This window comes from Ptychodera flava, chromosome 7 (assembly GCF_041260155.1).
Source record: "Ptychodera flava strain L36383 chromosome 7, AS_Pfla_20210202, whole genome shotgun sequence".
Classification (NCBI taxonomy): Eukaryota; Metazoa; Hemichordata; class Enteropneusta; family Ptychoderidae; genus Ptychodera; species Ptychodera flava.
In genome coordinates this window covers 28,246,600-28,261,323 of record NC_091934.1, presented here as the reverse complement: position 1 = coordinate 28,261,323, position 14,724 = coordinate 28,246,600, and the positions used below count along the sequence as shown (strand labels likewise).

At 40.2% G+C, this 14,724-nt stretch overlaps 2 protein-coding genes across 2 annotated transcripts; both read left to right on the top strand.

The window, feature by feature from the left end:
• The first annotated feature begins 2,731 nt into the window (after positions 1 to 2,731).
• Positions 2,732 to 12,342, top strand: LOC139136417 (uncharacterized). Its single transcript, XM_070704140.1, has 3 exons — positions 2,732 to 3,234; positions 10,885 to 11,948; positions 12,331 to 12,342. Exons 1-3 carry the CDS (start codon positions 3,060 to 3,062, stop codon positions 12,340 to 12,342), a joined length of 1,251 nt encoding a protein of 416 aa, XP_070560241.1. The 5' UTR covers positions 2,732 to 3,059.
• A 206-nt stretch (positions 12,343 to 12,548) lies between these two features.
• Positions 12,549 to 12,965, top strand: LOC139136416 (adhesion G-protein coupled receptor G7-like). Its single transcript, XM_070704139.1, has one exon. The coding sequence runs from the start codon at positions 12,549 to 12,551 to the stop codon at positions 12,963 to 12,965; it is 417 nt and encodes a 138-aa protein (XP_070560240.1).
• Positions 12,966 to 14,724: the final 1,759 nt, after the last annotated feature.

The following is a 14,724-nucleotide window of genomic DNA, read 5'->3' as shown; positions in this document are numbered from 1 at the left end:
TAAAAATTAACAGGCGAGGCGTGCCGAGCCTGTTAATTTTGCCTTTCCTCTCGCCCACACCAATAAATAAATGTTAATGGTCAGCGAGGGTTGTTATTTCCATTATATTATCAACGAACCCCAAAACCGTCAAAATTTACGAAAATTTCCCACGCGAACGACAACGGGGCCCAGATCTTGTCAGTGAGTCGTGCGCGCGATGTAAAAATTTTGCAAATTCGGAGATTTTTTTTCAAAAAAGTGTCTAAACTTGGTCCACAAGTGTTCCATTTTATTTTGCGATTGATTATGATCTTTGTACAAATTACAATTTACGTTTTAGCTGAAAAGTTTCTTTGTTTACGATATCATTCATATTCACGAGCAAATAAACCATTATTCCGTATTTGTTGTCTGTCACATGGTTCAGCTCGACCAATTAAAATGCGATGGACTGGGTATGGTAATATGATATGAAAATAACCTAATGGAGAAAATAGCTGTGATTTTTTTGTGGTATTTTGATTCTTTTCGTTCAATTAAACAAGTGTCTGTTCTTCTTCTGCCTGAAGAATGTTGACATACGTAGTATCGGTCTTGCAAACACAACACAGCTTGAACTAAAAGCAATGTTATTGTTTAAAATCAATATTTTGTTTAGATAGAATTTGCCTCGGGGACAGAAATCCCGACTCTCAAGTGTATATAATATTTTTCTGACCAAAGGGGTAGCTCTGAGGCCATTGGAGTAAAACAAAAACTTCATCATCTTATTTTTTGCCAAAATTGAAGATTTGTTTTGACTACCGGTAAAGTTAACACAGACATGGCGGCCATTTTGAATTTCAGATGCCGGAAAATGATTAAGTTGACAGTTGTCGCCGTGCTTTTTAAACCTTTGCATGGTGACCACTGATTTGTATTCTTCATTTTGAAAGAGGATGGTTGATAGTTGCCTTAAGGAAAGTTTGAGCAAAAGTTTGTTTTTCACTTACGAGGCACACTACATTAATCTGCACTGCAATTTGGGTTTAAACAAGGTCACTGCGCTGTAGTCGGGGAAATTTATTTATTTATTTATTTATCTTACTTTATTTAAACAGCATAAGTCAATTCATTACCACAAAATGGTGTTCTATTATCTCCCATGACGTCCTGCATAAAAAACTAAATGAACACTATATATATATATATATATATATATATATATATATATATATATATATATATATATATATAATTGACAAGTATTACATATAAAATTGACAAATAGAACATGAAAATTGACGAATCACAAAATCACAAAAGCAATACGTAAAATTTAACATTTTAATCACCGCAGATATAAAATTACAAATTTCTTTGTGAGATTTTATATCAGCGCGTAGAGTATTCCATAGCCTAGTGCCTCTACTCAGAAAAGTGTTTCTACCCTTTCTAGACGGGAAACGGGCACGATTAATTTTTACAGACATCAAACCTTGTTTGTAAAAGATCATGGATCGTCATTTCACGAGATTAGCCCCATTAGCATATTGTAATCAGAAATGGCATAGAAACGCAGTCTCATTATAATGAACGTAGCAAAAAATTGAATTTGGTCTACGTTACTTCTGAACGGAAACTTGAGAATGTGTCAAAATCACGGCGAAAAGAGCTTTAAACGGACAAAAACTTTCAATGTGTTTTTCTCTCTGCATGGAGAAAGAAAGCTCCGGTTGTCACTCTTGCAAGTGTACTCAACGACAAAATTGATGACGTAGGCAATGAGAGCGAACGATATCGTCCCTCCTACTCCACGTGCAATGAGGTGCCAACTCCCTCAGAGGAGATGTTCGGAGGAGACTCTGCTATTCATCGTATTCTGGTACCATTGTTTCCACGATTTGCCAGGATCCGCTCCAGAACAAGAGAAATATTGGAGAGGCCTTCTCGCTACGGATGGGAGGAACATCCGAATGTGTCAATATCCACTCATCCTCAGAAATCAGTGTTTTCCGTTCATTAGTGATGCATTGAAGTTACATCTGAGGAGGCACCAGGTGCTAATAAAAGGCCGTACTGTTGACTGACTGTTTCCATACCTTCGGCGGCTGCACGCTTGCTTCCAACTGGACATGGATGGCTGCCAATTGGGTAAGTTATGACATGTACATAGTGGGTGTGGGCAGTAGCGCTAATGTTACTTCCACGCCGAGACTATGGACGCGTACGCAGTGACTTGTGAAAACGACGCGAACGATGTTTTACCAACACTGAGAGAATGACATTGCTTACCCTCATTTCAAGGCACAACACGCCCCGGAACAGATATTCGGAATTTGGCATTCACAGAATTACTTTCTGGTCTACAGCGCATGTATGCTAATTTGACTTTTTTCAAAGAAAATGAATTGTCCACCTTGCCTTTACAAATGACGTAATTTTCCATTTTCCAGTAAAACATACAGAGCACGCGTGATTTTCAGTAGTTTGGTGTAATTTGCTGTCCCTAATTGCCCGCAGTCCTCTGATTTATATTCCTCATTTATAAATTGCTTTGTTCAGAACTTTCTTTGACTGTGTAGGAGTGAAAAATTGAAGTTTATTTTTTTTTTCGAGAAGCATGCTACCTTAATTATGTTCCTTCTATCATTCGCACACTCCAGAATGAGAATACACCATAAGGCACGACATCTATCCGTTACAACAATGATTGTCACCGCAAGGTTGCTTTTTTAATCCTGCAAGTGGTGAGAGCAGTGGATGATGGGCATCGGGGTTATTGACAACGACTACAATAGCGTCGATTACGTATATCCTAAAATCGACCCTGCTGCGTACGACATCCGCACACTGCAGTGCCGCACGTCGACCTACGTGAAGACCTACGACTCTTGCTTCCACGGCAACGGAACCCGGTGCGGGGACGCCGTCTTCCTGCCAGTGTACCGCGATAACATGTGGGAGTGCCACTGCGACTACAACTGCAAGCTGTACGGCGAGTGTTGTCACGATTTCGAGCGGGCGTGCGCCGACCATGACTGGCAAGAAGAGACAAGATTCAGATCGCTGAGCGGATCATACCGACTGACCCTCGAATGGAACCAACCGACAATCCCATTGGAGGCGCCTGGCAACGGTGTCAGCTCGCGGAAAACACAGATTACCGGGGCTTGTGGGTGACACATGGGTGTCCTGGGGACTGGACCGATGGTTATGTACGTCGACTGTGTACTGATGATCTGACACCGGAAGAAAGAGAATCCTTATCAAGTAAGTGGATACACAGTCAATATCATAAATTGTCTTGTTTTTGTAGATAAAACGATTCAAAGAGAGAGTTCTACACTTGAACTCAAACTTTCCTTAAGGAAATTCCGAATCGTCCATTTTCATGACCAAGAATGAAAATAATTGCTTACCCGTGCAAAGTTTAGGACTGTCGGAAGCGAATTAATAAAATTTACGGATGTTGGAAATAGCCTGGGGGTATGTGTGTAGGAGGTTACCCATTTTAAAAAATGAAGATTTGTAAACTTCATATTTTCCACTGACTTCAAAACGGGTCGTGAAAAGCAGCAGACGATCAAAGAATCGTGAAAAATTGATTAGCCAAAAAACCGAGGCAACCAACTCTTTGCCTATTGACAGCTACCAATACGTGTACATGTTGACAATTATAGTATGTTTAAAGTTGTGTGTTACTCATACGAAATCAAAGAAAGAATCAAGAATCTATAATATTGTAATTTGTGTCTGATAACGTGGTTGCCTCGTGTTTTCTGGTGTCGGTGAACTGAGGAGCCTTTAAACTAGTTCAACTTCGATTCACTGGCAAATTTTACACACAAGTTTACACGCAGACACAAGTTTAGAATCAAGAACAAGCATAGGGTATTTGCCAGTGGAAATTTGAAAATTTAAAAGGTGTTCTTAAATACACAATACTTATATTGTATTTGCTTACTTTTTAAATAAAAAGAATCCACATCTCTGACACACTGTGTACTCCATATATTTATATTTACGGGTTCTTATATTGATATACATTAGTTACACCAGTAGTTATAGGCCAATCACCTTGGTTTTATTAAACCAGACTCCTGTATGAGCAGAGGTCAAGGAGTCGTTTCCCTTAAAGCCCAAATAGCTGCATATGTTTGGCAAACCGATCTCAAAATATCTTTAATTTTCCAAGAGTTTTCTTTAGATAAGACCCAGTAGAGAATAAACAATGATTGTCAAAAGTGGCATGTAATTTCAGAGGTTTTAAGGTCATTTTAGATTTCCCGCCATTTTCAAAAACTAATCATGTGACAGAGAAAATAAAGATTAAACAAACAAAATGTTGGCCATCATGTGTTGTGCATTCAAGTAAATGGCATCATGCTTGTTTCTGGTATGATCACGATGTGTATGTGCAGGAAATACTCTTTTTTGTATTTTCCCGTTGGGGGCGCCATTTTATGGGTGAGGCACCCGTTTAATATTAAGCCTTTTAAAACGTGTAGGCACGGTCCAAATCAGCGAGCAGTGATACTTCAATACAAGTCCTTTAGTTAGCACATTTACACGAACCAACTTTGATTTGACATTATGAAAATAAGGCATAAATTAGCAGCTGTTGGGGCTGCAATAATTATTATCTGGATCACGCGTTGCAACCATTTTATTCAACAAACTTTAATCTTACAAGAAATATCTTTCCTTAAATATAAAGTATATCTAAACAAATGCTCGAACATGTTAAGAACAATCTTCTTCTTCCTTCTTCTTCCTATCCTAGCCACCTTCAATCTATGCCAAATGAACGACTATGTTACTGAATCAATACAATTAGATTGGTATTTCTCTTTTAAAAGGGATAACTTTATGAGAAAAGGGCAGACAACGATGCTGCTGGGCACGCTACTGTATGACTTGACATCAAGCCAATAAACTCTCCTAATGGCAGTCAAACTACTTGTGAATCGATATTTTGTTGATATCCGCGTAATATACCTTATGGTATTAATTCCCCTCAGGTGGACGATACTGTCGTATCAGTACAGTCAATCACCAATGGATGGAGAGTCTGTGTGTGGCCCAAGCAACCTGTGTTCTCTAATCTGATTTAGTGCATTGCATGGCTTTCGTAGAAGACACCTCGGGGACAGATATTCGGACTGTCAAATGTTACATAATCCTTTTTGGTCTATCGCTTTTTGGGGCTCATTTTCGAAGCTCATGGAGTCACTCACGATTACTCTACTCCATCGATTTAATTTCGTGAAAATCAAAAATTGGATATTTCCCTTTACAGTTTACACAGGATGTCGATCATTTTGAATTTCAAGTGTCTGGAAATAGTAATTTGCTTCTTTTGTGCCAAATTTCGCTCGGTGATCCCTGTTTGAAGTTTTCTTAGTGAGCATTCATTTTTACGGGGAGGGGGGTCTGTTGAATTTAATGTATAAATGAAATGCAAAAATGGTATTAATGGGTGAGTCATTGGTGTATACCTGTTTTGAAAATGCGGTCGCCATTGTAGGTTCAGTTGTAGATGGTACTTAAGCTGGATAAGTTTTGCTTGTACGGTTCTCTCTTTACTGTGTCTATTTGCATCCGTAATGTTACATTTGACTGTATCGTCTTTCCACAACTTGCATGGGTTTATGATGTGTTGCCTTTGTTCGTCGCTCTTTTGCGCCCATCTTCTCTTGTTGACCACGCTGAACCTGACACACTTGTCCACTGTCTGCCGCGTGATGGCAGCATGCACCCATTACTTCTGGCTAGTATCTTCGCTGATCACTGCGTCTCACGTGACTTGACTAGACGCAGCACGTAGTAAGACGCAGATACCGGTAAACCGCCATTTTGAAATGAGACAGTTTTTGGTCTCCCGGAAGTTGTTAATTGCGCATGCCCGCACATAGTGCATCATTTTTTATCGCGTGCTTTTTAGTGTACTCTGGTGGCTGACAATATTTCGAAACTTGTAAGAATGGTAATTAAATCCTTGGTTAAATTCTAGCCACGTTCGCATCATGAAACTGTGATAATTTTAGCGTTACTTCCAAATAAAATTGAACAGCCAATGACAGCGTCCCATGATTCAACCAATCAGATTTCGTAATTTGATACATGGCGGTTTCCCGTTACCTGCCTCTTTGTGCTTGTCATTGAGGCGGGGACCAGCCAAGCTAGTATCCTTCTCGTGGATGGCGGTATCGCGTTCGACGTGTGCCGGGTGTTCGCGAGGAGTATATACATACCCAGTACACGATTCGACACCGCCCTGTTCGCCGTCTACTCGCTGATAGGCTGGGGCTTACCTGTCGTTATCGTTGGTGTCGCTGTTCTCGTTGACAACTGCAACTGCACTGATTTTGAAGTAGGTTATGGCGAGGGCGAGTACTGCTGGATTCATGACCAGACGGCGTTTGTCACTTTCTTTCTGACCCCGGTGGCAACAGCGATAGTTTTTAACATTGTTTGTTTCTGCGTCGCGTTCTTCAGCGTCCACTACAACGTGATGAAGAACAAACCGAAACCTCGAAAACAAGTCCTTCTCCACCAGCAAGCGGCAGCTAATCATGAGCTTCCGGTTGGCGAGCATCATGGGAGTCACCTGGGTGTTTGGGCTGGCACAGCCATTCGCGAACAACCTCGTCATAGATTACATTTTCACGTTGTTGAACGCCTCGCAGGGAATTTTCATCTTCGCGTCCTTCAGTCGCATCCTATTTGCTGAAGTTTCTAAAAGCTGGCGAAGCGACGGAAAGAGTTCGGAGTCGTCAAAATCGCGCCGTGATAATAAAACGACCGTGGCTACACTGACAAAGTCATCCGTCGAAGCGGATAACTCTGTAAGTCTGGATTCATAAACGCCATACTTTTGGCATAAAAAATATTCAGTGTATCAACATTCCTAAAGAAAATAGAAAACATCGATCGGGAATTATAGCTTATTTTCATTTGTGTGTGGGCATTCGAAATCAAGCAAAGATGAAATTGACATATATATGCCAAAATGTGAAAAAAAAATTAAAGGGTGGAAGGTTTTAAATAGGATAGGCCGGGTCGCCATTTTATTTTATTCGGCCAGAGGCGTACCAAAAGCGTAAGGAAAATAAAATAGACCAACATAGAAAACGACAAGACGGCATGCTTTGGTCAAAATCGGCCAACTTTTCTCACTTTCAGCATTCGGACTGTCAAACTGTTACATTACTTTTTGGTCTATCGCTTTTGGGGGCTCATTTTCGAAGCTCATGGAGTCACTCACGATTACTCTACTCCATCGATTTAATTTCGTGAAAATCAAAAATTGGATATTTCCCTTTACAGTTTACACAGGATGTCGATCATTTTGAATTTCAAGTGTCTGGAAATAGTAATTTGCTTCTTTTGTGCCAAATTTCGCTCGGTGATCCCTGTTTGAAGTTTTCTTAGTGAGCATTCATTTTTACGGGGAGGGGGGTCTGTTGAATTTAATGTATAAATGAAATGCAAAAAGCGACCCCCAATTGAATTTCTAAAATTTGACCCCCTCCAAAATCAATCAATTGTAAAATGTCATCCCCACCCCAATTTTTCATCTGCTTTGATCGATTAACCATTTGCATTCTTAAGGCCCTGGGGTGGAGTTGACATTTGGAAGTACCATGTGGCATGACTTGTGACTTCCTTGTAACCACCCTTGTCTAATCAAGTACATCAATATCAATAATCCAGTGTCTATCAATACACAGATTTAGCTAGTTTTGCGTTGGCAAAAATATTCATAGTTTCGTCATAGACCGTCAATGTATCGTCAATCAACATTTCAGTGAAATTCCCAAATCAAATTTTTTGCACACACAAATCATGCACTTGGAGCCACCTAGCTTACTACCAAGTACATTAAAATCAATAATAAAGCGATCTAAATACACAGATTTTGCCATTTCTGTATTTGAAAAATAATATTCATAGTTTCCTCATAGATTACAATGTACAGAGTGAATGAATATTTCGGTGAAATTCCAAAACCGAATACCCTATTCTTATAAAGTACATTAAAGTGGCACTCCCACTTGGTAACATTTTTAAAACACATTTTTTAATGCCAACAGTCGATATTTGACGTGGCGACTGCGCACGGATTGCTCGATATCGATAAAAACATGTCATTTCCCTAGCGTATTTTTCGCATCCAGAAGTTTTACTGTCGTTTCTGATTATGACCCGAAATCCCCCGAAGGTTTGTTGTTGTGCTTATTGACGATATTCTAGGGAGTCCATAATAAGTTCGAACGACGCAATTAATTTACCTAACACAGCGAAGACTATATACAGCATTATGCCTTTACCTCAGGTAATTTTTTTTTAAACGTCTCCTTAGTTTTTGTCGTTTTCATTATTCTCAATCAGTTGTATTATATTTTTAACCAATACCACATAGATACCAGTTTTTACATGTAAAATATTAGCCGCCTCTGATGACTACATTTTGTCGTCTGCCACACGGTTACGCGTGGTTCGATACATAGCGGCCGCCGCCTGGTATGCGTCTATACATACCACGCGGCGGCCGCCATGTATCAACCACGCGTATCTGTGCTAGTCACCTATGCGAATTCTGGTGGAATCAGCAAACTTTGTTTTTCGCTTTTTTGCCGAGTCAGTAAGACTCGGCTTTCCCACACTATGACCGATCACTAACGCGAGTAGTACTGTGGCGTACAGCAGCGTCAGCGTAGACTCGTACTCCATAGCTTAGTTGATAACGGCCCAGTGCCGAACGTTCGATGTTCGGAAGCTGAATTTAGTTGGACCACCGGAATTCAAACTTTCAAGTTTTTAGGACATATTTTTATCGATATATTTATCGATATCCGCGCGCAGTCGCCACGTCAAATATCGACCGTTAGTACTAAACAAGCGACCTAGCGGCCGATATAGCTCCGCTGTGTTTATGTAGAGAATAACTATTTTTGACACATGTTGATGAAGAAGGTGGAAATCTTTGATAGCTCAATGCAGAGGCCAGAAAAAAGTGGCTAAAATAGCTGCAAAAATACACAATTGAAGATTTCATCATACTTTGAATATATCACATCGGATCATCCCTAAAGAACATGTCAACCAAAGCTATCTGATGAGTAGGTTTTTGAGAATAAAATTTTCTGACCAAAAATGGCAACAATTGCCCCAAAAATAAAAATTGCAGATTTCATCATAATTTCAAAAAGACCAAATTTAGTTCATCTATAGAAACCTGTATACCAAATTTCCAAGCTATGAGTAGTTTTGGAAATACACATTTTTTGACCAAAAATGGCAAAATTGCCCCAAAAATACAAAATTACAGATTTCATCAGAAATTCAATACATATTACTTAGCTCATCTGTAGAAACCTGCATACCAAATTTCAAAGCTATCAGACCAGTACTTTTTGAGAAACACATTTTTTGACCAAAAATGGCGAAAATTGCCCCTAAAATACAAATTGCAGAATTCATCATAATTTCAGTAAATATCATTTAGTTTATCTGTAGGAACCTGTATACCAAATTTCAAAGCTATCAGATGAGTAGTTTTGGAAATACACACTTTTTGACCAAAAATGGCAAAAATTGCCCCAAAAGTACAAAATTACAGATTTCATCAGAAATTCAATATATATTACTTAGTTCATCTATAGAAACCTGTATACCAAATTTCAAAGCTATCTGACCAGTTCTTTTTGAGAAATACATTTTTTACCCAAAATGGCCAAAATTGCCTTTAAAATGCAAATTTGCATATTTCTGCACAATTTGAATAAATCTGAAAAAGATCATCCCTAGGGACATATGTACCAAATATCAAAGCTATCTGACTGGTAGTTTTGAAGAAGAAGATTTTTAAAGATTTTTTTACCAAAAATGACAAAAATTGCCTTAAAAATACAAATATGCAAATTTCACAATGATTTGAACAAATCTGACTGAAGTCACCCTAAGTAAACTGCATATCACATTTCAAAGCAGTCGGACATGGGGTTTCAGAGAAGAAGATTTTTTACCAAAAACACCAAAAAATGCCCCAAAAATACAAATATGCAAATTTCACAACAATTTGTACAAACTTAAGTGAAGTCACCCTCAGTGAACTGCATATAAAATTTCAAAGCAATTGGACTTGCGGTTTCAGAGGAGAAGGCAATTGTCGACGCACGACGGACGAAGGACGACGGACAACGACGACGGACGACGACGACGACGAGGGACGACAACGGAAAATCAACCTATTTGATAAGCTCCGCGTCGATGACAGCGGTGCTAAAAATCTGTTTTAAAAATGTTACCAAGTGGGAGTGCCACTTTAATATCAATAATCAAGGGTCTATAAGTACACAGATTTATCTAGTTTTGTATTGGAAAAAAATATTCATAGCTTCCTCATAGACTACAATGTCTAGTGAATCAACATTTGGTGACATTCCGAAGTCAAATTTAGAAGCATCTACGTCCCAACATCTCATCTTATTCATTAAGAGTCAAAGTGTTACAAAAGTTATATCGTGAACATGGTATGGCACTTATTTCTCAACTTGAAAATTTATTTTTGTGTACAAAAGAGCTCTTTTCTGCTTGTTATCACCTATTCAGACTGAATAAAGCCATGTTTGTATTGTTTTATGTACTTTTGGTCAGTGCTGTAGTTTTTTTTTTCTTTCCATAAGTCAATACAAACCTTCGTAAAATTTGCCCCCCCCCCCCAATAAATACAACAACCCAAAACCGTTTCGTAAAAGTCGACCGCCCGATTTCCACCGACCCCCCCCCCGACCCCCGGCCCTCCCTCTAGAAAGCGAATGCTCCCCAGGGAATCTTATAGCCAAAGTCTAATTCTTTCAATTTCGTGCCGCGAACCACCTTACATGCTTTCCATCTTCTGTTCTTTTAATGCAGATACAAACATCGCCTTGTTGGACACACCGGTCGTATCCACCGGAAGTTATAAAGTCTATGCCAACGTGTTCTGCAGTGTATGTCACGGCGAGAACGAGACCGATATCTTCTACTTCCTGACCAAATGGAACTGCTTCAGAAGAAACAACCTTAACGATATTCTTGACAACGACGTCGATCATGTAGTCGGTGAACTGTCTAATTTTCAAGATTGCACAGTGACCCATGATCTGCCCGTATATTCTAGCCGTGTCAGATCATGCACAGAGTACCTGTCAACTTGCGACCCCACTCTGTTCTCGGACGATGAGCTCTTTGCATTGTGGGAAAGTTTTTGCCAGTCAAATTTTTCAATGTGCGAAACTGGTGTTACAGTGCCCAACACGTACTTTAAAAACCACTATTGCGGTTATTGCAACGGCTACCAGATCAACTTTTGCGGCATAACGGGCGAGGGCTCTGGTGGCAACACGTTTCCCACCCTGACGGTCATTTTTGAAGTACGACGGGACGGCAGGACGATGCTGTCCACGGACTCACACAACTCGGGCAGGGAGGTGTTTTTGCAGAACAACGCTTCCTGCGTCGGCGGTGCGTACGTGATCGGCAGTGAATGTCGCGGGGAGTCGGACACCCCAAATTTCCACCAGTCAGAGCTCAATATGACCGACTTGCCTGTACACGATTCCTCTGTATGGGTGTTGACTGTCGTCTTCGGCGATGAGTCACTTGAAAATACTCCTCTCCAAAGTGACGATGAGCTATTCCAGATCAGTAGTGATATTCAAAATACGATAATGCAAAACCTTGTAGATCTAATCGAGTTCCAAAACATCTCAAACCTTGAGCAGCTAGGGGGTATCAGTAGGCTCAATTTAGTTGTTAAAATCTTATGGGCTGAGTCATATTTCAGAGTTTTCAGCGAAGCATGTTTCAAGGCCGTGCAAGAATTGGGGTTGTCCATCGGGGTCCTGGAATTCCACCTCATGTCGGCTTTCCATGCATCGAAAACTAATGACAACGCACAGTTCTGTCCAGACGGTGCAGTTACTCAGGTTAACCTGGTAGGTGAAGTGTTCACTTTTGTTCCCGAGAAAGCATACGTTTATTTTAACACGTCTGGGGAGTCTTTCTTCCTGAATACGATAAGGTGGACAGACGCTCATCAACTGCTATCCGGTAACTCTCTGCGGGCCAGCAATTCAACGCGGGAAATTCAGATGCACTATATGTTAGATATCTGTTATCCCGCCAAACTTTTGTGCCCGGACGGGATAATGCTGGTGCTTGATGAGCGACAGTTGATAAAATCAAATCGAAAGCACGTGATTGTGTTTGACTATCACAATTTTAGACTAGAAGCGACCGAGTATGTGCGCTTGTTTTCAGAATTTTCGGGTGAGTCATTGGTGTATACCTGTTTTGAAAATGCGGTCGCCATTGTAGGTTCAGTTGTAGATGGAACTTTAAGCTGGATAAGTTTTGCTTGTACGGTTCTCTCTTTACTGTGTCTATTTGCATCCGTAATGTTACATTTGACTGTATCGTCTTTCCACAACTTGCATGGGTTTATGATGTGTTGCCTTTGTTCGTCGCTCTTTTGCGCCCATCTTCTCTTGTTGACCACGCTGAACCTGACACACTTGTCCACTGTCTGCCGCGTGATGGCAGCATGCACCCATTACTTCTGGCTAGTATCCTTCTCGTGGATGGCGGTAATCGCGTTCGACGTGTGCCGGGTGTTCGCGAGGAGTATATACATACCCAGTACACGATTCGACACCGCCCTGTTCGCCGTCTACTCGCTGATAGGCTGGGGCTTACCTGTCGTTATCGTTGGTGTCGCTGTTCTCGTTGACAACTGCAACTGCACTGATTTTGAAGTAGGTTATGGCGAGGGCGAGTACTGCTGGATTCATGACCAGACGGCGTTTGTCACTTTCTTTCTGACCCCGGTGGCAACAGCGATAGTTTTTAACATCGTTTGTTTCTGCGTCGCGTTCTTCAGCGTCCACTACAACGTGATGAGAACAACCGAAACCTCGAAAACAAGTCCTTCTCCACCAGCAAGCGGCAGCTAATCATGAGCTTCCGGTTGGCGAGCATCATGGGAGTCACCTGGGTGTTTGGGCTGGCACAGCCATTCGCGAACAACCTCGTCATAGATTACATTTTCACGTTGTTGAACGCCTCGCAGGGAATTTTCATCTTCGCGTCCTTCAGTCGCATCCTATTTGCTGAAGTTTCTAAAAGCTGGCGAAGCGACGGAAAGAGTTCGGAGTCGTCAAAATCGCGCCGTGATAATAAAACGACCGTGGCTACACTGACAAAGTCATCCGTCGAAGCGGATAACTCTGTAAGTCTGGATTCATAAACGCCATACTTTTGGCATAAAAAATATTCAGTGTATCAACATTCCTAAAGAAAATAGAAAACATCGATCGGGAATTATAGCTTATTTTCATTTGTGTGTGGGCATTCGAAATCAAGCAAAGATGAAATTGACATATATATGCCAAAATGTGAAAAAAAAATTAAAGGGTGGAAGGTTTTAAATAGGATAGGCCGGGTCGCCATTTTATTTTATTCGGCCAGAGGCGTACCAAAAGCGTAAGGAAAATAAAATAGACCAACATAGAAAACGACAAGACGGCATGCTTTGGTCAAATCGGCCAACTTTTTTCACTTTCAGCAAAAAGCGCCCTCAAGTGTCGGAGGGAAAGACGTTGAAGCACTATTCTTAATTAATGCACGCACATGCACGTACCAAAGTCGATGTTGCTATCCTCAACCTACCGTTGTCGCACTATGTCTTGTTGGCATTCATTAGCGCGTTCAAATTAGTTGGTTTTGAGATAAAGCTGATAAACTTTCGCCTTTACTTTCTCTAAAAGTTTTTGTGTTTGTAAACTACACTTTCTCTGCTGGCATTCTAAAAAACAGGGTTTGCCTCGTAACCTATGGCCGCGATACAGTACATAAGGCCATAAAATTGACTATGACATCATTATCTGGAAAGCTACCACCGTGAGCTGCTACACTAATGTCAACCTTATACAAGCACGAATCTGGTACGTATATTATAGGTGACACATATTTCTATCCAGACTGTAGATTCTTTATTATCTAGATGTGATAATAATGAACTCATTTCATTCAGAACTTTTAAAAACACATGTTGGATTCTAATTATTCACACGTTATGAAATGTTGAAACCCAGTTACGTTGCTTGTGTAACTTCTAGAATAGTAACAGAAAATTTTCTATACTTGTATTGCTAATATTCTTATGGTCATGTGTATTTCTTTGTATTGATTTTCAAATATGTCTTCGACTTATTCTGAATTGAAAAAAAAATCATTGAGATTACATCACTGTTTTTGAACTGCGACCTCTTTAGTTTATCATCAGAGAAAGATATCTAATCAATAAAAAATTAAACCGACGGTTTTGGTCTATGGGAAAATCCCATAGTTGAGTGAAGTTTCGAGAAATTTACCCTTTTTCATAAATGTACTTGGTTTTCCACGTAAGGTAGTATGCGCCTCGAAGGTGAAAGACTAAAACTTGAGCTCAAACTTCTCTCAAGGAAACTTTCAACCAAAGAATCTCTTTCAAAATCAAGAACAAAAATCGGGGATCACAAAAACACGTTTCTATAGGGTTTACCTCTATTTAAAATTAAAAATGGCCGCCACCCTTTTGTTAGCTCTTTGGGAAGACTTAAAATTTTCGATTTTCAAAGAATTGAAAACGTCGAAAATTGTTCTGCCTCCAAGAGCTTTAAAATGAGATCCCTAGAGCGGTAACCCAGAAGATAATTTGGAAAAATTATCTGT

Coding starts and splice junctions, on each gene's coding strand:
- LOC139136416 (XM_070704139.1), top strand. CDS start 12,549: ATGGCAGCATGCACCCATTACTTCTGGCTAGTATCCTTCTCGTGGATG.
- LOC139136417 (XM_070704140.1), top strand. CDS start 3,060: ATGGAACCAACCGACAATCCCATTGGAGGCGCCTGGCAACGGTGTCAG. Junction 3,235..10,884: donor AGAAAGAGAATCCTTATCAA/GTAAGTGGATAC, acceptor CTTTTAATGCAG/ATACAAACATCGCCTTGTTG.